At 50.4% G+C, this 22,036-nt stretch overlaps 1 protein-coding gene and 1 long non-coding RNA gene across 5 annotated transcripts; both read left to right on the forward strand.

Moving 5' to 3' along the window:
* The first annotated feature begins 834 nt into the window (after window positions 1-834).
* On the forward strand, window positions 835-5,505 carry LOC146753477 (uncharacterized). The gene is made up of 5 exons (XR_014940008.1): window positions 835-1,470; window positions 2,381-2,507; window positions 3,752-3,897; window positions 4,382-4,630; window positions 5,376-5,505. It is a non-coding gene; the product is annotated as an uncharacterized LOC146753477 (long non-coding RNA).
* Window positions 5,506-13,587: 8,082 nt separating this feature from the next.
* LOC146753478 (uncharacterized) lies at window positions 13,588-21,630 on the forward strand. 4 transcript variants are annotated; one of them, XR_014939993.1, is made up of 21 exons: window positions 13,588-13,706; window positions 13,892-13,971; window positions 14,177-14,302; window positions 14,573-14,652; window positions 14,921-15,032; window positions 15,343-15,432; window positions 15,673-15,777; window positions 15,961-16,113; window positions 16,271-16,422; window positions 16,690-16,837; window positions 17,003-17,140; window positions 17,260-17,436; window positions 17,693-17,848; window positions 18,000-18,101; window positions 18,219-18,321; window positions 18,560-18,619; window positions 18,886-19,127; window positions 19,273-19,499; window positions 19,582-19,828; window positions 20,468-20,662; window positions 20,980-21,630. XR_014939993.1 is itself a non-coding variant. In XM_085530543.1 (17 exons), exons 1-17 carry the CDS (start codon window positions 13,604-13,606, stop codon window positions 19,032-19,034), a joined length of 2,034 nt encoding a protein of 677 aa, XP_085386669.1. In that variant the 5' UTR covers window positions 13,588-13,603; the 3' UTR covers window positions 19,035-19,254. The 4 variants fall into 4 exon arrangements, 1 of the variants encoding a protein (XP_085386669.1); XR_014939992.1 differs by having other exon boundaries at window positions 19,273-19,828; XR_014939994.1 differs by having other exon boundaries at window positions 19,273-19,828; window positions 20,983-21,630.
* Window positions 21,631-22,036: the final 406 nt, after the last annotated feature.

A 22,036-nucleotide genomic window follows, 5' to 3' on the forward strand; every position in this document is an offset into this window, starting at 1 on the left:
AGCTTGATTCTATACCAAGATAGCATACAGAATTTAAGGAGAAGTATTTTCTTGCCAATGGGCTGCAGTTTTTGTATCTGGTTCTTCAACTGGCTGCTCCCTATACTATCTGTAGTAAAAATAGAGACACATCATTTGATTTCCCAGAAATGAATGTTCCTAAATGCCAGCCCTTCTCATGTCTACGAAGAGCAAAGTTCTGCATTTGCTATTAGAATTTCCTCTTCCAGAATCAGGAGTTAATGTAGGACCCCACAGATTGCCTTCAGAATCCAACAGTTAGTTGTGTTTCCTTTCGGAGAACTTAATCAGAATGCAGTATAAAAGTTGATAATCTCATGGGCATTAAGTTACAGGCTTGCTATTTCTGCACTGAATTTGTTTTTATTTTACATGGTTGTGATCTGAAAGTTGCTTGAAACGCAGGCACCTCGGCACTGTTGTGTAACTGAATTTCACACATTATAGAACCTCAAATATCCTGGAATCTAAAACTCTGACTTGTTTTAAGTCTGCTGCTCGAGTCTAATCAGGGTCATAGTGTCTGTGTGCGGTGGAGTGTGTGGGGAGATTGTTGCTGCAGATCCTGGGAAGTTGCTGTGTATTTGCAGACAGTGGCTGCTGTTGGTCACTGGGTGCCACTGTTGCTCTGAAGAACAGCTGTGCTGTGCATGCAGCACAGCATGCTGTGCACGCCATGGAACTAGGAATCAAGGAGAGATAGTAGCGTCACTTCTGCTCTAGTAAAAGGTCTCATCTGCTGACAGGCTTTTGTACTTGAATTCAGCACTCAGGACCTGTTGCCACGGAGGGACTAATTGCTGAAGTTGGATGACTCTTTCTGTTTACTCCTTGTAATATGTAGCCATAACTCTAACTATTTAAAAAAGAATCTGAAATCATGGCTAATTATTGACTGCTGCACAGCAGAACACTACCACGGTGAGATTGGGCTGTGAGATGACTTGAAAGCTGTTTCCTCAGTATAGGTCTTATTCTTGCAGCTGGGACACCTTGATGAAGACTGTGTAACAGCTTTCTGTGTTTCACAACAAGAGAAGAGAGAGTAGATCAGCATTAACATCAGAGGGAATAAACGTATGTCAGTAATTCTCTGTATTTAAGCCCACTCCTACAGTAAATAACTTTGCTATATGAACAGACTCTAACACTCACTTATTCTCAAACATGAAATATTTCACACCTTTCAGAGGTAAGGTACCACTGCAGAACATCGTAGTCTACCTAATAACTACATTTCTGAAGTTCACATTTATTCCTTTTTTCTCCTTTAATTGTGTTTTCTCAGCCTTTTTGTTATGGTTTTACCATGCTGAAATCCTTATGAATCTCTGGAAGTCCAGGCAGACTCAAAACAGAAACTTATGGATGAACAGCAGATGTCACATGCTGGCTTTACTCACTGCTTTGAAATGTTTCACTAATAGGTGGAAAATATCAACACATCAGGTAAGACAACCAAATAAATTTGGGGAATTACAGTTCACAAATACTTCAGGAAATAAATTAATTCCAGTAACTTTAGAGAATAAATGAGAAAAGCTGAACTGAGTGCTGCTAGAGATGCTGTATAAATGTCAATAATGACATTCCAAGCTGTAGAAGAGATTTAAAACATGATGAGTACTCTGGCTTTAACCTGAATCTGAAAGTTGTCTCTTGCAATTGAGTTGTCTTTCTATTAAATAGAAAGTGGTAACATTTGAAGGATTGTTAAGATTTCCATATAACTTTAGTAAGACTAGATGTAAAATGTAAGTTTTATCTAGGCGAGATCATTTGTGGAGTCACTGTTACTTTTCTTTAGGTACAGGGAATAAAGAGAACAATCGACCTACAAGGGGAAAAAGTTGTTCAGTTCAAGACTGTGATATTTTCACAGTCTTAACTCAAAGGACTTCTAATGCCTGATAAGTAATTCAAGCTTTTTATACTACACTGAGTCTGTCAAGCATTGTACCCACGGTTCTCATAGTAGTCAAAAAGCTGCTGAAAATCCAGCTGAATGTCGATGCTCCTTGGAGCTGGGCTGAAACTTGCCCCCAGAAATGGGAGTCCAGCTGAAGTGCTGTACAAACTGAATTAGTAGGAGCTTTGCCATTCACTTCAGTAGAGAGATTCTGGCACCAGCTTTAGTTTTCACTTCCAGCAATTGTACAATACACTAACTTTCAAGCAGAAACGAGAATAGTCTTCTTCTTGATCTCAGACATATTGTAAGAATCATCTGACGCCTGAAACTACCCTAATGTGATCAGACGTGAAGGTTGCACATCAAGGGGAAAATATGGCAGACATGCAGAAATTTTCTTTGTTCTGACAATGTTTCTGAAGAGATCTAAATCCTCTTGTTTTATAGTGGAATTACGACCAGTTGTGGCAACCTATCTCTTGCTTCAGTCTAAGAAGGCTCGTGGCAAGCACATTCCTTGAGATTTCCATCCCAAACAGGACGTGCCAGTACCACACAGTCAGGAAGCCTGGGGGTAAGTTTTAGAGTTCAGCACAAGGTTCTGGTCAAAATGCCTCTGTGTGCTGAAGCTCTGCCCGGGTAAACAGTCTGGTGGCCTAAACATCGGTGAGGGAGCATGTGTGCAACCAGTCTTGGTCATCAAATCTTGTTCTGTGATAAGGCCACCCACTCAGTGTATGAAGGCAAAGGATGTAATCTTTCTAGATTTCAGGGAGGCCTTTGATCCTGTCCCTTTGGCTGCACGTTCCCAACCTCTCGCTCAGCCACGTAGACCAATAGTACTATTGAGGTTTGAGATCTTTCTGCTCTGGATGGGATCCTTTTGTTATCTCTTGGTGGGCTGTTTTCTCCAGTCTTCAGGACTGTAAGATCTGTCAGTGCTTGCAGAGTCTGTCCATTTCCTCTTTCTGACTTCCTTCTCTTGCAGTTAGAGTAAGCTCTGTGGCCTTCCTTACTCGCAGCTGGGCTAAAGTCCAGCAGTCTGTGGCCTTAGGCTTCAGCAAGTTTATCTACATCTTCTAGGCAAGTTCTGGGCAAGATTATTCTACTCAGGAAGCACAACAAATCAGAGAACAAAAATAGCCTCATGAAAATAGAAGCATAGAACGGTTTGGATTCGAAGGGTCCTTGAAGATGACGTGGTCCCACACCCAAGCTATAGGCAGGGATACCTCCCTGTAGACCAGGTTGCTGGAACGTCCTACCCAGCCTGGCTTTGAATGCTTCCAGGGAGGAGGCATTCACAACCTTGCTGGGCAACCTGCTCCAGTGTCTCACCACGCCCACAGTAAAGAATTTCTTCCTAATATCCAATCCAAATCTACCTTCTTCCCATTTAAAGCCATTTGCCCTCATTCTGTTGCTACCTGCCCTTATAAAAAGTCCCTCCCCAGCCTTCCCTGTAGGCCCTCTTCAGATACTGGAAGGCCACTCTAAGGTCTCCTTGGAGTCTTCTCCAGGCTGCAGAGCCCCATCTCTCTCTGCATGTCCACATAGTAAGGTAAACTTCTTTTTCCATTTCAACACGATGCTTAGTTCTGCTCTCCTCCAACCCCAGGTGCACAATTTCTAGATGACAGTTTCTACTCACTTGTTTAGCTGGGACTGTTGTGTGCCTGATCATCCAGGAGAATTTTGTCAGTGGCATCGTTGTTTGCCCACTGCGGAAGTCTCCAGAGCCCAGTTTTTGGCTACAGAAATTCAGACTTGGGGAAATGACCTTGGGGAAATGACTTGTAAGATCTGCCTTTTCTTCAGATCCCAGCAGAGCCAATCTTCCTGCGCCAGTGGTGAAGCTGCCTGCATGGAGCTGCAGACACAGTCATATGTTGTGGAATACCTCATCAGCCACGCAGATGTCATCTTCTGCTCCAAATCCACACCAGCCGTGGGAGAGTGAGCAGGTGAGTGTCTTCCTCCATTAGCTTGATCTTGATCTGACAGCTTCATCCAATCCAGGGCTTCGCCAAGACCTTTGAAAATTCTATTACTGTCGAGGAGACAGCAGGCTTCTGGGCTTAGGTTAGAATATGGTGCCCCATTCCTGGATCCTTAGTGTGTCCAAACCCAAACCTTACATGGAGAAAACGGTCACTGCTGTTAAGATTTTTTGCAAGCAGGTGAAGCTTGATTGAAATGTTGCAGCAAAGCTTTCTGAGATCCCTGCCCCCTAGTTTTTCTAGGGTTTTTGTTTGCCTGTTTCAGTATAGTGAGTTGCTCTTAATTGTGGCTGTGTCCTTTGCCACGAGCATACATCTGAGCACACAGTTATTTTGAGGTCCTCTTCTTCCAATGTCTCAGATAAGCAAGTCTGAGAGAAATGCAGAACTGGGATGGCTGTGCTGCTGCTTTCTGATCCTCTGTCTTACCTGTGGTTTTCCCTTGCAGGGCACAGTTCTCTGGCAGGGCCCAAGTCTGTGTTGGTGTCTCCTCCATCCACAAAGCTGCTCACCGTGCAGGAGGCACAGGCTGAGAGGAGAGGCCAGAGCAGCTCTCCTGTTGCAACACGGAGCAGCAAGATACAAGTGGAGGAAGGGCCTGCAGCTGTACTGAGGAACTTCGACGCAATCATTAATTTTCCATCTGAAAGGTAAAGAAAGAGGAATTCCCTTTCCAGCCGCTATCATCATTGTTCAGGTGATTTCTATTGGTTTATTTTTTGTCCATTATATCTCCAAGCACTCAACTAAAAAACAGTTGTCCTACGGGCTCAGTGGAGCCACACAAGGTGCATTTCCTTCCTGATTGGCAGGCACTCATGAGATGCAGAGAGCCACGCTGGTGTCTATCCTGGTCTGTGCTGGCTGTACCTGGAAACATTGGGGTTTTCCAGATTTCAGGGCCACGCACATGAAACCAATTGTGCTTCTCCTGTAAGCAGAGCTGTTGGTTGGACTTGCTGGCACTAGAAATTAAAGATGGCAGTGAGCTGAGGCCGAGGAGGTTTTAACGTAAGAATCAGAGACCTAACCAGGTCCCCCAGCAGACACAGCAGTCTGTCCATGGAGCGCTCTGTGAAGGACTTTTTACCTTCTCCGAAGCTGACCCACAAGAGAGCATTCAGTGATGACTTGTGAGCACCGTTTCCTCAGAAAGCAGTTACACCTGCCAGCTCCTGTCCTTTCCTGCTGCTGAGCCTTTGCTCACATACATGCTCCGCATCTTGCTTGACATGGTTGAGAGGAATGTAGCCAGCAGGACATGAGGGCTGAGCTGTAGGAATGGAAGCATCCTCTGCTGTTTGAAACAGAGCGTGTTTCTATGCTGTGTTTCAGCAGAAAGCAGGCAGTGCCGGGAACAGGCAAATATAGGCAAGGGCTCGGTGCAGCTCATCACTCACCCTGCACCACGACTGACAGCATGCTCTGTTTTCTCTCTCCAGACTGAGTTCTCCCAGTAAGAGGGCAGAGTCAGCAGCTGGCAGTTGGCGTTCCTGCTTCTGCCTGGGCAAACCATCCCCTGTGGCCGAGAACCAACTGCAGAGCAGTGCCAGGGAGCCCTCTGAACTAGAAGTCTTGGTTCTGGCAGGTAAGGGTGCAGATCCAGCTTTCAAAACACTGCTTGTCAGCTACACAGGTAGAATTCATGCTTTCAGTGGGCTTGTACCTCCTTCTGTATTCCTGCGTTCAAGCCCGTGCCTGACATCTTTGGTTGACTCCTGTCTTTCTCTAATGAGTCTCGCAAGCTGCTTAAAACCTGCTTGACCGGCAGCACCAAGCCTTTGCCCTTTTGGATAGTTAAAGCTTACACTAACTGCTGTGTGTCTACTTCTTCCAGGCGAATCGAGCCCTTGCCAACTCAGGAACCCACCGGCAAGTTGCAATGATGCACGGTGTCCTTCCATCAATGGAGTGCACTTAGGATGCATGAGTCACTGCAGTTCCAAGGACACCCTTCCACATGACAGCAATGATGGAGAGAAGGAGGTCTGACCTACTCAGTTTTTGGCCCCTCCATGCAAGAAAACCTTACGGTTCTGAAACATCTTCAGCTACGAAGGTAGTAAGGGGTCTGGAGCACAAAGCCAAGGAGCAGCTGAAGGTGTTGGGATTGTTCAGCCTGTAGAAGAGGAGGCTCAGGAGAGACCTTATAACTCTCTGTAACTTCCAGAAGTTAGGTTGTAGTGAGCTGGGGTTTGGCCTCTTCTCTCGAGTAATCAGTGATAGAACTAGAGGGAATGGTTTTAAGCTGTGCCAGGGAAGATTCAGGCTGGACATTAGGAAATATTACTTCTCGGAAAGGGTAGTCAGGCATTGGAATGCACTGCCAGGGAGGTGGTGGAGTCACCGACCATGGGAGTGTTCAAGAAACGTTTGGATGTGGTGTATGGAATATGATTTATCCGGGAAGTATTGGTAATGGTTGGACCAGATGATCTTCTAGGTCTTTTCCAATCTTGATAATTCCGTGATTCTGAGCTGAGAAACTTTTCTTGCTCAAGTCCTGCTTCCAAGTTTAACCACCTACGGGGAAGTAGATGTCACTTTTCTAGTGTCCTTCAATTCCGTGTCTGCATTTTCCTAAAAGTAAAAGAATTTGGAGGTAACCAGAGTCAGTGAAGTGAGCGATTTCAGTGCCTGTTTCTGATGGTGGCAATGAGTTCAGAGGTCACACTTAACTGACGATTCCTGTTTCCATTCTGACAAAGGCTGTAGTTGCAGCTGACTTCCCGAGGCTGCCATACGTGGTGGTGATGCAGCCTTGGGCTTGTGCGTTTGCATGACTCCCACCTTTCCTTTCTGTGTCTTGCAGGTCAGCTGGTGCTGGAAGTGGCCGGTATCTGAGCAGGAATGAAGGTGAGTGCAGGAGCAGCTGCTGAGGGGAGGAAGGAAGTCCATGCTAATGAGCTCTGAAGCATCTGCAGGTCCAGTACGAAAGGAGGCAGCAGTGATGCAGGGGGCTCCCCAGCAGGAAGCTGGCTGATCCAAATGCTTGCTGAGAGTTTGGAAGCCAAAACCCTTATGGTCTCTGTAAGGGTGGCTAATAAAAAGATGTTAACCAAGGTGGTGGTAAATAGTCAAAGGTTGTTAGCAAAGGAAAACTCACCAATGTTGATGCCTTGACCAGAAAGCTGAGGCAGTCTCAACTGGGGAGCAGTCTCCAAGAGATGCTGCCTCAGTGGTGGTCAGCGTTTAAATGAGGTCTCAGAGGAAGTGGAGTTGAGGTCCACCCCTTCCAGGAGCACAGCTAGATTACTCTCACCTGTGCTCCCGCAGCTGACCCAACACTTGCCTCAGCTGATTAATCAGAGGTTCAAGCTGTGATTTCCCATACAGTCTCTAAGCTGAAGGCAGCACCTCCTTGATCTGATGGTGGTGTGCCTGAGTGAGGGAGTGATCCAAGCTGGATGCAGAAGAGTCATCTTAATTTCTCTGCTATTTTACTTCAGATGACACCTATTGGGTGTTGGTTTCTTAAAATTTGGATCTAGGAGGTGGCCTCTCCCTTTGCTGCTGGTGAAAGCACAGATGTGCAGCAGGAGTAGAAGACAAAGCGGTTTTCTTTGTGACAGCAACACCAATTATTTGATTCAAATGTGTAACTGTGATGAAGAGGGTGAAGAACAGATCTGCCTCAAAGACATGCTTGATCTCATAAGGAATGAGCATGTGATCCAAGACAGCCAGCAAGGCTTTAGCAGGGGAAGGCCATGCCTAACCAATCTGGTGCTCTTCTATGATGGAGTGACGGCATTTGTGGACAAAAGGAAGGAAGCTGATGTCATTGACCTGGACTTGAGCGAGATCTTTGACATGGCCCTCCACCACATCCTTATCTCTAAACTGGAGGGATGTGGATTTGACAGGTGGACCACCTGGTGGATAAGGGATTGGTTGAAAGGCCACAGACAGAGGGTGGTGATTCATGGTTCGATGTCCAGGTGAAGGCTGATAACAAGTGGTGTCATCCAGGAGTCTGTCTTGGGACCAGTGCTTTTTAACATGGTTATCAGTGACACCAATGATGCAATGGAGTGCACCCTCTGCTGTTTGCTGAGTGGTGGGGCTGATGCAGTGGAAGGAAGGGATGCCATTCAGAGGGAGCTCAACCGAGAGGTTGGCCTAGGTGAATCTAATGAGGTTCAAGACAGCAAAGTGCAGGGTTTTGCACTTGGGCTGGAGGAATCCCAGGCATTTCTACAGCCTGGGAGGAGCAGTCCTTAAGAGAAGCCCCGCAGAGAAGGACCTGGGGGTCCTGGTGGATGAAAAACAGAACGTGAGCCATCAGCGTGCTCTTGCAGCTCAGAGAGCAAATGGTCCCCTGGGCTCCATCAGAAGAGGGGATGGCCAGCAGGGACAGGGAAGTGATTGATCTTCATGATCCTTGAGGTCCCTTCCAACCCGGGCCATTCTATGATTCTGTGATTACACTCGCTGTCAGAAATAACGGCAGCTGTACAGAAGCTGGATATATTGTGGGACAGTTCTTGTAACCAGCTGATTTTAAGATCTTGCCAGAGTCATGAGTCTAAATTGCATGTCAGAAGAAAACTGGGAAAGTGGTTATTGCTCATTCTTTTTCATTTTCTGATTCTTTCTTTAGGGTTCCTTTTCCAAAGGAGATTCTGGTGATGGAAGCAGTTGAAGAAAGAACCAAAGCAGCTCTTGCCAAGAGTGCTTGAAGTCCCTGTGGAGAGAAGCAAAGAACTTGGGCTTCCTCTGGCATGCTCCCCACCATGTCTCAGGAAGGAGACAACTGCTGTTCCAGTTTCTGCTCTGTGTGTGGAAAGGTACGTCTGGGTTTCTTCTGCTTGTTTTTTCTTTCTTTTTCTGGCTTTGAAGGAGAAGGGGTGGAGCAAAGGGAGACCCACTGGTCATTTGTTACTTCAAAAGCAGGATGGATTCTGCATTGACTGTGAAAAACCTGGGCTAGTAGCATGGGCATGTTTCAGGCTGGACTCTTCTTTTGCTGCTTGGTTTCCTTTTGGCTACAGGGAGACAGCTGTCTAAAGGTGTGTTTTCAAACCCACTCTCCAAAACCACGTTTCATTGTTGCAGGTGGTTCAGTGTGCTCTTGCAGTGCAGATGCTGTATTTTGCTGTAGAATCTGAATGGTTTCTGTTCCTAGGGGAGGACTGGGAGGAGGTAGTGAGAAGAGAATTCAATGCCTGAGGTGTATCTTAGTGAGAAATGTTGGCATGAGGTGCTGGAAGTCTTGAGCTGTCAAAGGCCAGTGAGGCTCAGACTCCTTAACCTGCTGGAGCAGGGTGGAAGCAAGGAGTGGGCACTGCCGTCCCACCAGCTGCACTTGGTTCTGGTCTGCCAGGTCTGTGCTGGCCTGGATTTCTTCTGAGAAGTTTGTTGGAGCTGCTTGGAGTAGTGAAGGGTGGGGAAGAAGTGCTGCTCAAGAGCTAAGGCTCGGCTTGATCATTTTGGATGGATTTAACCATGGTATCTGAAGACATAGTTTCCATCAGAATGATCCCAGCATTGTGCAAGTGTCTCAGCTGAAGCCCCTGAGCAGATGTGTGAGAGCACCCTCCTACTCCAGCTGAGCCATAGGAAAGCTGACTGTGCCCAGTAATTACAGCTTCTGCAGATTGAATGTGCTTCCAAGTGTTTTCCTTAGTGATCAATCATGTCCCAGCACTGTGATATTCCATCTCTGGCTCAATCTGGAGCATCTCTGCAATCCTTGGGTGCTGGAGGGCACGTGGTGAGTGCGTGGACAGGGTGGCACAAACACGTGCGTGTGCTCAGGAGTTGGGTTGCACACAGGTGCACACAAAGGGATGTTTGTGGAAGGTGTAGGCACGTACGTGTTCCCAGGGGTGGTTTGCACATGTCTGTGAATGCAAAGAAGGGCACATGATGCGGTGTGTGCATGGGGATGTGCAAAGCAGGCAGGGTGGCACATGGGTGTGTGTGCGCACGTGGATAGGGGAAGGCTGGGGTTACAGGTTGACCTGTGCTGAGGTGAGTGGGGGCTCATGGTGTTGCTCAGTGGTAGATTTGTTTACACTGAGGGCTAACAGGAAACTAACACACCATTTTTGTTTCAGCTGTGGCAGCGCTGTGATCCCTTGCTGCAGGGATGGGGTGTTGGAAGGATGGTCTGTGTGCCAGGCTCCCTCCTCTTGCAGGAATCAAGTGTAGAGCAAAAGGGATGTTTGGGCCAGGTGACCGCAAGAAGGCTGGCTGCTTTGGATGGTGGCAGCTGATGGAAACAGGTGCTCTGGGGACCGTTCAGCTTTTAACAGAAGTCAGGGGTCATGCAGCAAGAGCGACTAGGTTCTCAAATGGCTTCAGACGTGCACACCGAGTACGTCTGTCCTGCCGTGCCATCTCTGCTTCTTTTTATGCAGGCATTGTTATGACCACGTGTTGGGCCTGTTTGCTTGTAGAAGGAGGAATGTTAGGTGCAGTTCTCACTGAGAACTTCTGCTAGGATTTCTGCGTAATTTGAATCATGAGTGTTAGCACAGTGAGTTGAAGGAGGGCCCCGGAAGCAAATTTGGTGCTGTTGAAGCTCTGTGCGATGAGCAGGAGGGAGGTAACACGTGCTGGCAGGTGTGGAAACAACTTTGGGATTGAGGTGTGGAGGGAAGGGGAAGGGGAAGGTAAGAGGAAGGGGAAGGGGAAAGGGAAGGGGAAGGGGAAGGGGAATGGGAAGGGGAAGGGGAAAGGGATGACAAAGCAGATGGCAAAGAGCTTCCTGGGGAGGCTTGGTGCTTGCTTGGGGTTGGATCTGATCAACTTCTTGTTTGCTGGTGTCCATCTGGTGTTTGTGGAGTAGTTTTCATCCCAGGGTCTGTCTGGTAGGACTGGGGCTTGAGCCAGGCCAGGGCGAATCCAGTGTGCTTTGCTCTGGTTCTTAGTGCTTGTTTTTGCTCAGGAGGGCAGGTGGCAATCCTCACGGAGCAAGGCCTGCAAATGGGGTTTGTGGAGGAAGGTCCTGCAGGCCTTGTGTGACACCCATGGAGCTGCAGCGAGGCTGCATCTTTGTAAAACAAGGGAAATGCACAGAGATCTGAAGGTGGGTTGTCGTCTCAAGTGATGCCAGAGGGGATGTGCGTGCTCCTTTACATATGCGTTGTCTGCCTGCAGTAGGTGGGTTGGCTTAGAAAGCTGGTACCGTGTTTCTGTTGTCGGGAGAAGCGAATATCAACTCTTCTCTCTACTGAAAGATTTAACAAAAGAGCCTCTCCTTGCTTCTTAGCGTATGAATCACAGAATCATAGAATCACCAGGGTTGGGAAAGTCCTAAAAGATCATCCAGTCCAACCGTTCTCCTATTACCACTAGCTCCCACTAAATCACGTCCCTCAACACAACATCCAGTCATTCCCTGAACACCCCCAGGGTGGGTGACTCCACCACCTCCCTGGGCAGTCCATTCCAGTGCCTGGCCACCCTTTCTGAGAAGTAATATTTCCTAATGTCCAGCCTGAACCTCTCCTGCCGCAGCTTGAAACCATTCCCTCTAGTTCTATCAGTAATGACACGAGAGAAGAGGCCAACCACCAGCTCACTGCAACCTCCCTTCAGGAAGTTATAGAGAGCAATGAGGTCTCCCCTGAGCCACCTCTTCTCCAGGCTGGACATTCCCAGCTCCCGCAGCCTCTTCTCATATGGCCCCATTGTGCTCCAGACCGTCATCAGCTTTGTTGCCCTTCTTTGAACACGTTCCAAAGCCTCAGTGTCTTTTTTGCAGTGAGGGGCCACAAACTGGAAACAGAATTCGAGTTGTGGCCTCACCAGTGCTGAGTACAGGGGGACAGTCACCTCTCTGCTCCTGCTGGCGTCACTGTTTCTGATGCAAAATGTATGTAAGTGTCACATGTGTGACATCCTTTTTGATGGAGTTCTGTGACTGGAGTTCAATGGATTTGAGAGCTGACTTGAAGCCTGTGGGCATCACCCAGGAGTTGGGGTGAGAGGATGAGGCGTAGGAACAGGAACCTCTTTGGTCGTTATTAACTCCCAACTTTTTGGTCAGGAATCTCTGTGTGTTTCTTTATCATGTAAAGAACAGAGTCATTGTGCAGCTTGTGAATGAATTGATTCACGCCTGCTGATTGGTGCTGTTCTCTACAGGGAGCTGCAATGGAAATGGACACTTGTGGTCCACTGTCCAGCCCCCTCCCGTGTTGGATTTTCTGGGCTTTGAGACACGTCTTCCAGATGCACTTTGTGTTATTTCTGATGTGTTGACCTGTTGAGCTCCAGCCCCAAAGGAGGATTCAAGTACTACCATTGGGAATGTAGTATTTCTTGCTAAGCAAAATTCGTGTGCACCCTTGTCTTTCGTCTGCACAAAGGATCTTGTAATCATCTCTGTCTGTGTTTCTTTTAGAGCCAGAGATGGAGCAGAGAGGAACACAGACTTGGGTGGATCTTCATTCAGGAGCAGGGACACGTCATGCTCATCTGAGGTGTCTGGCTGACAGCAAGAGCAGAGAGGTAAGTTTCATAGGGTCGCGTGCTCATTTTATTTTATTTTTCATTCATGATGCATAGAGGCGTTCCCCAGACAAAGTGAGCATTTCTCAACTGGACTTTCTAGAAATGAGCTAGGCAGTGAAAATGGGTTTGAAGCATCATTAAGAGCCCCGCAAGAGAATGCTGAGAGTTAATCTGGCACCCTCCTTTGGAAACGTCCGTTGTCTGTCAGCTCTTCAGCTGTGCCCTAACACCTCCCATTGCGCTGCCACACCAGGATAGAATTCCAAGCCCACACTGAGTCCTGGAATGTTGTGGTGCCGTGTTGGAATCAGATGTGACCACGTGGTCTTGGCTCCCCGCCTTGTGGGGGGTCATGGTGGACCAGGCTGTTGGCCGTTGGTGATGTCATAAGCGGCTGGAATGAGGGGAGGAGCGGTGCGTTCTGTGTTCCTTTGTGGGTGAGCTAGTGGTCGGAGTGGTTGGTTGTCTTGTTCGTGTGCCTTTAGTGCCGTTAGTTAGTTAGTTCTGTTTGTTAGTTAGTTCTGTTTGTTAGTTAGTGACTTTAGTTAGTTCCGTTAGTTAGTTAGTGCCTTTAGTGTTTTTTTCTTCACACCGTCGTGTGCAGCAGCTTGTAGGTAAGTTGAGCTGGCGTGGGATGGATGGGTGGGCAGTGAGGTGTTGAGAACTGCTGGCTGTTTGAGCTCACAGCACCGTATTGCTTACTCTTGACCATCAGACGTAATTTTCCCCTGGTACACACGTTCCAAAGGAGGTATCAGTAAAGTTGGCACCTGTCCCGTGCTTCTTCCATTGTCTTTGCTCAGTAGTGGAAGCATCGTAAAGTTGCTGGGTGGACAGGCATCACGTAGCCTGAGACTCAGCATGTCTTGCAGCAAGTGGATGGGACGGTTGTGCTGTGTGTGTTATTCCATGGCTGTCTTAGCCCTGCTCACTGACCTGCTCTTTCTCTCTCCTCTCCTCACCCTCCGCCCACTGCCTCGGTGCAGCTTTTGCTCGCATTTCATCCGAGCAAAGCGACAAGGAACTGCTGCAGATAGCTTGAAGTGATCTCATTGCCAGGTACGTGCCACATTTTGTCCCCGCACATCGTTTTGCTGCAGGGTATGCGAGGGTAGTTCTGACGAATTGTACCCATACTGTGCTGTGTGAATAGAGAAAACAGAAGTGTGTTTCCGTTCTGTTCCAGCACGTCACAGCTGCTGTGATGGACGTCACGTGCATGGCCGGGGAGGAGAGTGGGGCTCCCCAGGACAGAAGATCTCCAGCGGAGCCCTACCAAGTGACCGAGGTCATCCCTCTGCATGCTGGTGAGTGAGGGTCTAAAGCGGGGTGGGCAGGGCTGGGGCAGCGAGTGCCCCCTGCTCCACACCAGGAACCCTTGTCACGGGCAGACTTTGCCATGGGAGCGAGCCCAGGGCCGGAGAGGGCAGAGCTCCTTCTGCTCCTGCCTGCCTTTGGCCCCTCTATAGCACTGCTCTCTCTCCTTGCTCAGATGCTGAATTGCTGCCTCTATCTGATGTGGAACAGGAGGCAGTGGATTTTATCCAAGCCAACAGCATCAGCAAGGAAATGGTAAGAGCAGCCATCTCCATCGTGGCTATACCTGCATCTCCAGACGGTCCCTCTGGCTCTGCCTTCAGGCTGCAGGAGGGCTGCTGGCCGGGCAGAGCTGCTGCTGTCCTGCAGCTGTCCTGTGCTGCTCCACACCCCGCAACGCCTGGTCCCCCTGGCCATGGTTGTCCCCACTCACTCTCCTCGGTCTCTGTGTGCTTGCCAGGATCTGGTGCAGAAGCTGCGGTTCCTCAACAGCATTTGCATACTGTGCAGCACCGCTGGACAGGAGGGCCTCACACTGAGCCATGATATCTTCTGCTTGCTGAAAAATCAGTGCAAGAAGATTGAGGTGAGGGGACATGGCACCCAGGTAGCTGCACCCTGTGAGAAGGACAGGACAGGGGGAGAGGGAGGCAGGGAAATGATGCACAGACACCCAAGTGCCCCAGATGGGACTCCAGGTGCTGCTGAGAGCTCAGCAGTGGAGGTGGACAGCAGCACCAGTGTGCCAGTGTTTGTCAAGGGCCACTGGGGCGACTCAGGCCCTAGCGGCCGGTGGCAGGTTTGCTGTTGCTGGGTGCTGGCAGCTGCCAGGTGCCATCCTGATTGTGCTTTGCAGGTTCTGTTGTGTGAGGAGCCCATGGAGCAGCTGAGCACCGGCCTGAGATACTGCTGCATGAACACCATTGCTGCCTTGAGGTACCTGCCCAGCCCCTGCTTTTGCCAGCACATCCCCCGGGCACCATCCTGGTGGCCCTGACGCAGCTCCCCGCTAAGTCTTGGCCCTCGCCCCAAAGCTGGTGACATCAGGACTGTCCTCTGACCCAGAGCAGCCCCGTGGGGGAGGAGGCACCTCCTGGCAGGGCTCCCCATCCCTCTCAGGGAGCCTTGCCCAGGGGAGGACCTGTTCCAGCCCTGCCTCAGCACCCAGGCACCTCTCCTAGCATCAGTGTCTCTCTAATTGCAGCACTGTGAATGCAGTTACGGAGGAAGAAATACTCCATCTCTTCAAGGTGTGCTGCAGCGTCGTCTTCTATCTTCCTCCAGCCAGGGCCTTGAACATTTCCCTCTACAACCAGGTATGTACTGGGCAATCTACTGTTGACCCCATGCCTCTGGGCTGCCGCTTGCATTACTTGTGTCCAGAGATCTATTTAGATGTTTGTGGGACAAGGTAGCAGCCTTGCTTGCCCTCACCCCTCTCACTCTTGCCTTGGGCTTGGCAAACAGCCTGTGTTGTAGCCTGCTCTGAGTGCAGCAGCCTTGCAGGGTGCCCCTGTGCACAGATCTGTGGGTATCCTTCCTTGGCAGCCAGAGGGGTTCACAGCAGTCTACTGGGTATGAAAGGGAACCCTGAAAGACTTCCACAACCCACTGTTCTCTTTACAGACCTTGGAAGCTATGGACGACATGCTGCAGATTGTACTAGATGTCTGTCCCATTGCCAGTGTCAAGAGTCGGCTGCAGGGAATCTTGGAGGTCTGTCTATTGTGAAGTTCTGCCCCCACAGCTCCCTTCTAGTAGTTTATCCCACTCCATGGAAACGGCACTGGCAGCAGCTGGAGCCGGCAAGGGACCCTGGCGGCAGTAGCCCCATGATGGGCTTGGCTTAAGCTCAGGGGAAGCCTGGATGGATGCTGTGATTCCAGCTAGGAGCTCAGCAGACCTGCAGTGGGCATCAACAGCTCCCAGGCTAACCAGCAGCTCCTCTCCTCACAGGTGCTGCTGCCTTTCAGCATCTCCAAGACACAGGCTGTGTGTGAGAGGGCTTTGGGGCGCATCTGGAAGCTTAGTGGCTTCATGACCAGCAGTTTCTGGCAGCAGGTAAGGAGACATGAAAATTGTGTACCTGTGAGAAAAGCTGCGGCTCAGGTGTGAACCCTCAGAATGCTTTTGACATGAAGGGAGGGTCTTTATCCTTCCTTTTGCCTGTGCTCATCCTGCTCCAGATGCTATTCTCTCATTCTGTTTAACATGCCTTCCCTCCTTTTTTCCTTCTTACTGCAGCCCCTTGGAAAAAACCTTGCCCCTTCTCAGAGGACAGACATTGCCCTTGTAACCCTGGAGAAGATCATTGGGGACTATGGTTTTGATGAGAAGAAGTGGGCTGAGACTATGCTGGATGTGCTTCGGAGAAACCCTGGCACCTGGCTGATGGATGTAAGCAGAGTGAGGCAACCCTGCCTGCCACAGCTCTTGGGAACTGAAGCCATTTGAAGGCAGCAATGAGCTGTGGGAAGGGCAGTAATAACACAGCCTGGGAGGCAAATGGCTGCAGTCCAGTGGCAGCAGCAGTCTCCCTGTGTTCTCACAACAGGTGCCAGAGATTCTGGGATTCATCCACGCCAACCTGAAGATCCAGAGCACATCAGTTCAGCAGATCCTGCTCTCAGTGCTCGATGTGCTGACCGTCCAGTTTCCCAGGGATGTGCTGAGGAGTGTGTTGACCGACCTCCCACAGAATGACAGGTATCAGCCCAGACAGCCGCACACGTTTGTTCCATGTGAAGAACAGGGCTCAGAAATGGTCTGGGTGCCAGAGCCAAGGAAAGCTGCAGGACATCCCGAGGAGCAGGCCCTCCATCCCACTGTGCTTTCCAGTGCTGGTGGGCAGCTCAGGGCTGCAGCAGCCAATACCAACCATGGCAGCCCAGAGCCCCCCATCAGGCTCCTGCCTGAGCCATGGTGCTGTGGCTAAGGCAGCCCTGCTGACGCAGCATTGCTCTCTGTTTATAGCACTACCCTGGACATACTGAAGAGTGTGCTGACCCTGCTGGAAGCATCCAAGCGGATCTGGGATGAGCTCAGCAGTGTTCTACAGGACCAACAGCTGTGTGAGATATTGAGCATCAGCACAGAGGAGTTGGGCCTCCTTCGCTTGACTGTGAGTTACTGGACAATGCACCGTGCTCTCCTACAGAGCACTGGTAGCTCAGGCTGGGCTGTGTCTCCCTAGTGCCCTGCCTTGAGCTGCCAGAGCAGCCAGGAACTGCAGGGTGCAGGATGTCCTGCTGCCTCTGCCTGCCTCTCACTGCTGTGTTGGTTTCAGGCGATGCCTCCCACTGAAGAGCTGTTGAAGGAGCTGTGTAAGCCAGCACTGCTCCAGAAGCTTCTGAATGTGGAAAGCCTGCCAGTGCTCTGGCTGGTGCTCAGACGTCTCGTGCTGCTGTCGGATAGACCTGAGACGGTGAGCAGGACCTTGTCAAACAAAGGCCTCATGTTGACAGCCTGGCGCTGGGGCAATGGGCAACACTGTGCCTTGGCATCTGTCCTCCTGATGGAAAGGAAATTGTGTGTTTTGTACAGGCAATTGAAATCCGGGCCCTGCTTCCAGGCGTCATGGAGAACCTGCTGTTTGCCAACACAGCCATTACTGTGAAGGTGCTGAATATCTTCAGGAATGCAATGCACCATCTGGGGAAGAGGCACGCCAGTCCCTTTGCTCTGGAGCTGGCTGAGAAGATCCTGCCTCTTTTTAATCACGTAAGTCTGTTGTGGGAGGCTGAGCTCTGCGGGTGGGTGCTTGACAGGAGCGTCTTCTCCTTTCTTTCCTTCTCTGGGCTCTCAGGAATGAGATGTCCTGTGGGCTCTGTAGCACTGCTGGCCATGTCCCTGCTAGTGCAGCTTGGTTGTTCTTGGTGATGTCAGGCCCCTGTGCTGGGGCTCAGCCTACACTCATGCTCACCATGGGCAGTGAGAGTGTGCTGCTGAGGTCTGACGTCCTCCTGTTCTCCCTCAGGCATCATCTGAAGTGCGAGAAGGTTCCATCCGCCTCTTCATGGATGTGATGGATGCTGTGCTGTGGTCTCAGAAGGGAAGCATGAAGAAGATCGTGCGCAGGGCCCTGCTCCCTCTGCTCTTTCACATGAGTGACGAGACCCCGAGCGTAGCACAGGTACGAATTTCAGAGCTGAGCAGTGTGCAGGCAGTGGTGTGCTGACAGTTCAGCTGTGATGTGCAATTGAGAGCAAGTTGAACAAGCATTCAGACACTGGGATGTGTGTCTGTGTGTGTGGTGCCATGTCCCTGCATCTGTTGTTCTGCAGGCATCTGGGGAAGCCCTTGTGTCCTGTGCAAAGTTCCTGAAGTGGAAGGAGCTCAAGCAGCAGGTCCGGCAGAAGAACACAGTGGGGATCATGAAGTGTTTGGTGAGGACAATCTCACAGCCCCCACCTTTTTGCTGGGGGAAAGGGGATGCTGGAGGAGGGGTTGCAGCAGCAGCTGTGGCTGCTCTGCAAGCCCCATGCTCTTGTGCTCTTCTTCAGCTGCAGCAGGACAGAAAGGGAGTGGAAGGGTACCTGCAGCAGAGCCTGCCATACCTGGAGGATTCTCAGGCCTCCTTACGATGCGAGGCTGTCAGATTCATTGGTGAGCCCAACCCCTGCGTCCCTCTTTGGGCCCTGCCCTGGCAGGAAGGCACAGCCCTGAAGCCCCCAGGTACAGCCTGCCCATGCCGGTAGCCACAGTGGGTGCCTTGCTCAGGTCCCCCCTCGGGTGCCGTCCCTGCCTGCAGCATGGAAGGGGAAGCAGCTGGGCTGGCGGGGTTGGGGTCTGAGCTTCTGGCAGCATGTTGGGGAGTGGGTGTCTGACAGAGCTCTTTCCCTAGGGCTGATTGGGAAGCACGCCAGGGAGCAGAGTGAGGAGATGCTGAATGAACTCTGCAGTGGTGAGTGAGGGCAGTGCTGTGTGTGTTGGGGCTGGGGGCAGAGCTGGGCAGCATGCAGCTGTGCTTTGCCCTGCTGCAAGGAAATGCTGCAGGGGCAGAGGATCATTCATGGCAGTCCTGAGCAGTGTCTTCCACTGACCCGTCAGTCTCCCGTGCTCCTCCTGGCCAGGAAAAGCAAGGAGTGGGGCTGGCAAGGCCCAGAGTGGAAGCTGGTGGCTCTCTGTAGACTGGGGGTCCCATCTCTGCTCTGTTTCCTTCTGTTGCAGCCCTTCAGCCTTTGGAAGATGACCCCCATCTGACAGTCTGTTCTATGGCATCTGAGACCATCCAGAAGCTGAGACACCAAAGGCAGAAGGCGGCACCAGCACGGAGAAGGCTCCCAGCACTTTTCCGCTGGTCCTGCATAGCCTTCTGAGGGATAATTCTTGTTCATTAACGTTGGATCCTTCAGTTTTCATGTCTCTTACCATCTCTCTTCCAGAAGATCTTGCGAAGAAAGGCTTTTCCTGTGAGGATGAAACACGGATAGGAAATGTTACATCTAGTTTTGCTGTGGGAATTTACCTCTGTGTGTGACACATTCATTCTTCTGACAGCTGCTAACACTCAGTTTATTAATAAAAATCATTCCTTTATTACTTTGTGCCTTGCAGATTAATCTGAATGTAAGAAAATCGGGCTGACTTTGTTTGCTTCGCTCAACACTGGCCACATCAAGATAACAAAGGACATTGTTTTCAAGAATAATTGCAGCTATCTTCTTGTTGACTTGTGCTTCTGTGCTTCTGAGAAACACCATCTAGCAATTTCTTTTTCTTCTTTTTTTGCACGAGTCCTGGATGCTGGTGTGTGTTGTGCTCTGTTGTTTGCTGACCAGCAGGTGAGAGGACTGTGTTTTGTGTTGGGTGTTGAGTTTTGTCTATCTCAGGGGCCATCCAATTGGATCCATCCTCTTTTTGCAGTGTTTAGGGACAGTTAATTTGCTGTTGCCTGGAGCTATGTGTGAAGTGCAGGACTAGAAGCTGTGATCGCTGAATCTCCTTGGATGAGCCCCAGCTCAGGTTCTCTCACACCAACCAAGAACATTTTTGCCAGCCCTGTTGTATTGCTGCAGCTCAGTGACCCCGACAATCTTCCCATGGAGTGCCGAAGACGGAGGTGGGAGCCTCCTTGCTGAGATCTGCTAGCAAAGCCCTGAGCGGCTCTAAGGTCGGAGCCTGTTGGGTCGGTAACACTGTGTCATGGTTTTGTGCTGTTGCTGTCCATATTCCACATCATAACATCACATGCAGTATGAATCATTGATTGAGGGTATAAATAGTGGAATCATGTACAAAGGAAAAAGGGTTAAAGAGAAAGTAACTTTTTGTTTATAACTGAACAATACGGATTGCTAAGGGAACGTTATATGGTATTAAAGGTGTTTGAATGGGACAAACTGTTCTGATGGTATAAGAAAGTGTAACTGAGGGTATGTGGAAGTGTAATAGAGGGTATGTGGAATTGTGATCGAGGGTATGTGGAAGTGTGGAAGGAGGAAGGCTGAGGGACCTGGTCTAGGTCCTGCTATCCTGGAAAGGCAGCCTGGGGATCTGGTAGTGTGTGTGCCAAGTGGCTCTGTGTGCCTATGGGTGTGTACTGAAGGGCACCCAGAACTGCCACTTCCCCTTGGGACATAGGCTTGGAGCATCAGTTGCTATGTTACTCTCTGAGAAGAGGATTCGGGCCCCAAGTCTTGAGTCCAGCTTGGTGATTTGGATTGACTCTGGGGCAGCAGTGGATGATCTGCAGCCCTGCAGCTGAGTGCATGAGGCTGATTGTGATCTCTGCTCTGCCATGTACCTACAGCAAATCCCAAGAGCACACAAAGATTGGGTCTGTACCCTGGCCTTCATCCCTGGCTGCCCCATGTTGTTGAGTGCGTACCAAGGAGGCGTGATCAAAGTCTGGAACATGGATAACTTCGGCCCAGTTGGGGAGATCAAAGGGCAGCCCCATCAACGCCATCTGCACCAACTCCAAGCACATCTTCACTGCCTCCAGGTGAGCCTCGGGCTTGGTGCTCCCCAGATCCTGCAGGAGGTGAGAGTGCCCTGTGTTGACTTGTCATCCCTGGGCCTGGGTGGGTTTGCACTGAGTGGGGCCAGGAGCCTGGAGGGCGAAGAGGGCAGAGGGGATCTTGCAGCTTTCTGGTCCCTCAGTGCCTTCCTCTCACCTTGCTGTCTTAGTCTGTCCCCTGCCCGCTCTCTGGGATATCCCCATGCAGGGTCCCCTCTTCCCTGGCGCTGGGCATCCCCTGCTGTTCTTGGGGAGCATTTTGGCAGCAAGACTCTGAAATCCACTCTCTTTTGTTTGTGCAGCAGCCGGAGCTGCGCATCTGACCTGGCTCACCCTGAGCTTCCCTGCAGAGATCTCTGAATCCCAACTGCAACGTCTGCTGACCCTCTGCTCTTCCCTGGGTACCCACTTTGCTCTGCAGTGGGGTGGGGAAGGGCTGCAGATGGGTGAGGATGGAGATGGTTGTGCCAGGAGCGGAGTGTGGACGGGTTGGACCCTGATCCTGCACGACTCCCCCACGGCTGCACACCTGAAGGACAATCCTACAGAGAACGATGGTGCATGGCTGGAGCCCTTCAGAAGGCTGAAGGCTCAGCCCAGGAGTGTCAATGAGGACGCAGCCTCTCCAGCTGCCCTGCTCATGTTTCTCTGCTCAGGGGGCCGACGAGGCCCTGGTCTCACACTGGAGCTTTCTTCTACCTCTCCTGTGGTCCCTTGGAGCATCCCCTGCTCCATCCTGCCCTGCCCCGCGCTGGGCTCGTGGGGGAATGTGGGAATACAAGAAAAGCTGTTCAGAGCAGCAGCTGTGGAGCCAGATCAACAGCCTGAGAACCAAGGACACCTCTGGAAGGAGAAGAAGGGACTCACGGCTCTGATTGGATATGTTAGAAAAAAAAAAACTTGTGAAGGTTTATAATGGATGTGAGAACTTGTAATAAAGGATTTGGATCATTCACATCTGAGTCCGTGCTTCAAATGCTGCAGGGGAATGGCTGCGTTGAGCCCTGGGAGTGGTATTCTCTCCTTATGCGCTCTCACTTCCCTTTGGTCACTGAAGAAACGACTTTTGAACTCGGACTTAAGGATTTCTCTGCATGATCCCATTGGTGCTGAACTCGGATCTCAGAGGAGCTCCAGGATGTGCCCCATAAAGCACAGACCAATTTCTTTCTGCTTTCTGCAGCCCCGTTTGTTTCGTGTCACCAGTCCTTGTTCAAACCACTGCAGGGTGGGAATTTCTGCACACCTTGAAACAGGAGCATCTCTATTGACTTGATGGAGTCTGTCTTTTATCATTCTGGGGATGGGGGGGGGAAGAAGAAAATGCAGTTTCCATGGCCTGGTGGAGGGCACGATGGC

This window comes from Coturnix japonica, chromosome Z (genome assembly GCF_054131305.1).
Source record: "Coturnix japonica strain WE chromosome Z, WE-NBRP24, whole genome shotgun sequence".
In the NCBI taxonomy this organism is placed as follows: domain Eukaryota; kingdom Metazoa; phylum Chordata; class Aves; order Galliformes; family Phasianidae; genus Coturnix; species Coturnix japonica.

Bases quoted from the DNA above. Each gene is read 5' to 3' on its own strand.
- LOC146753478 (XM_085530543.1), top strand. From the start codon at position 13,604: ATGGACGTCACGTGCATGGCCGGGGAGGAGAGTGGGGCTCCCCAGGAC. The intron at 15,033-15,342 runs GTATGTACTGGG...TTCTCTTTACAG, and splicing joins ACATTTCCCTCTACAACCAG to ACCTTGGAAGCTATGGACGA. The intron at 18,322-18,559 runs GTGAGCCCAACC...CTCTTTCCCTAG, and splicing joins CGAGGCTGTCAGATTCATTG to GGCTGATTGGGAAGCACGCC.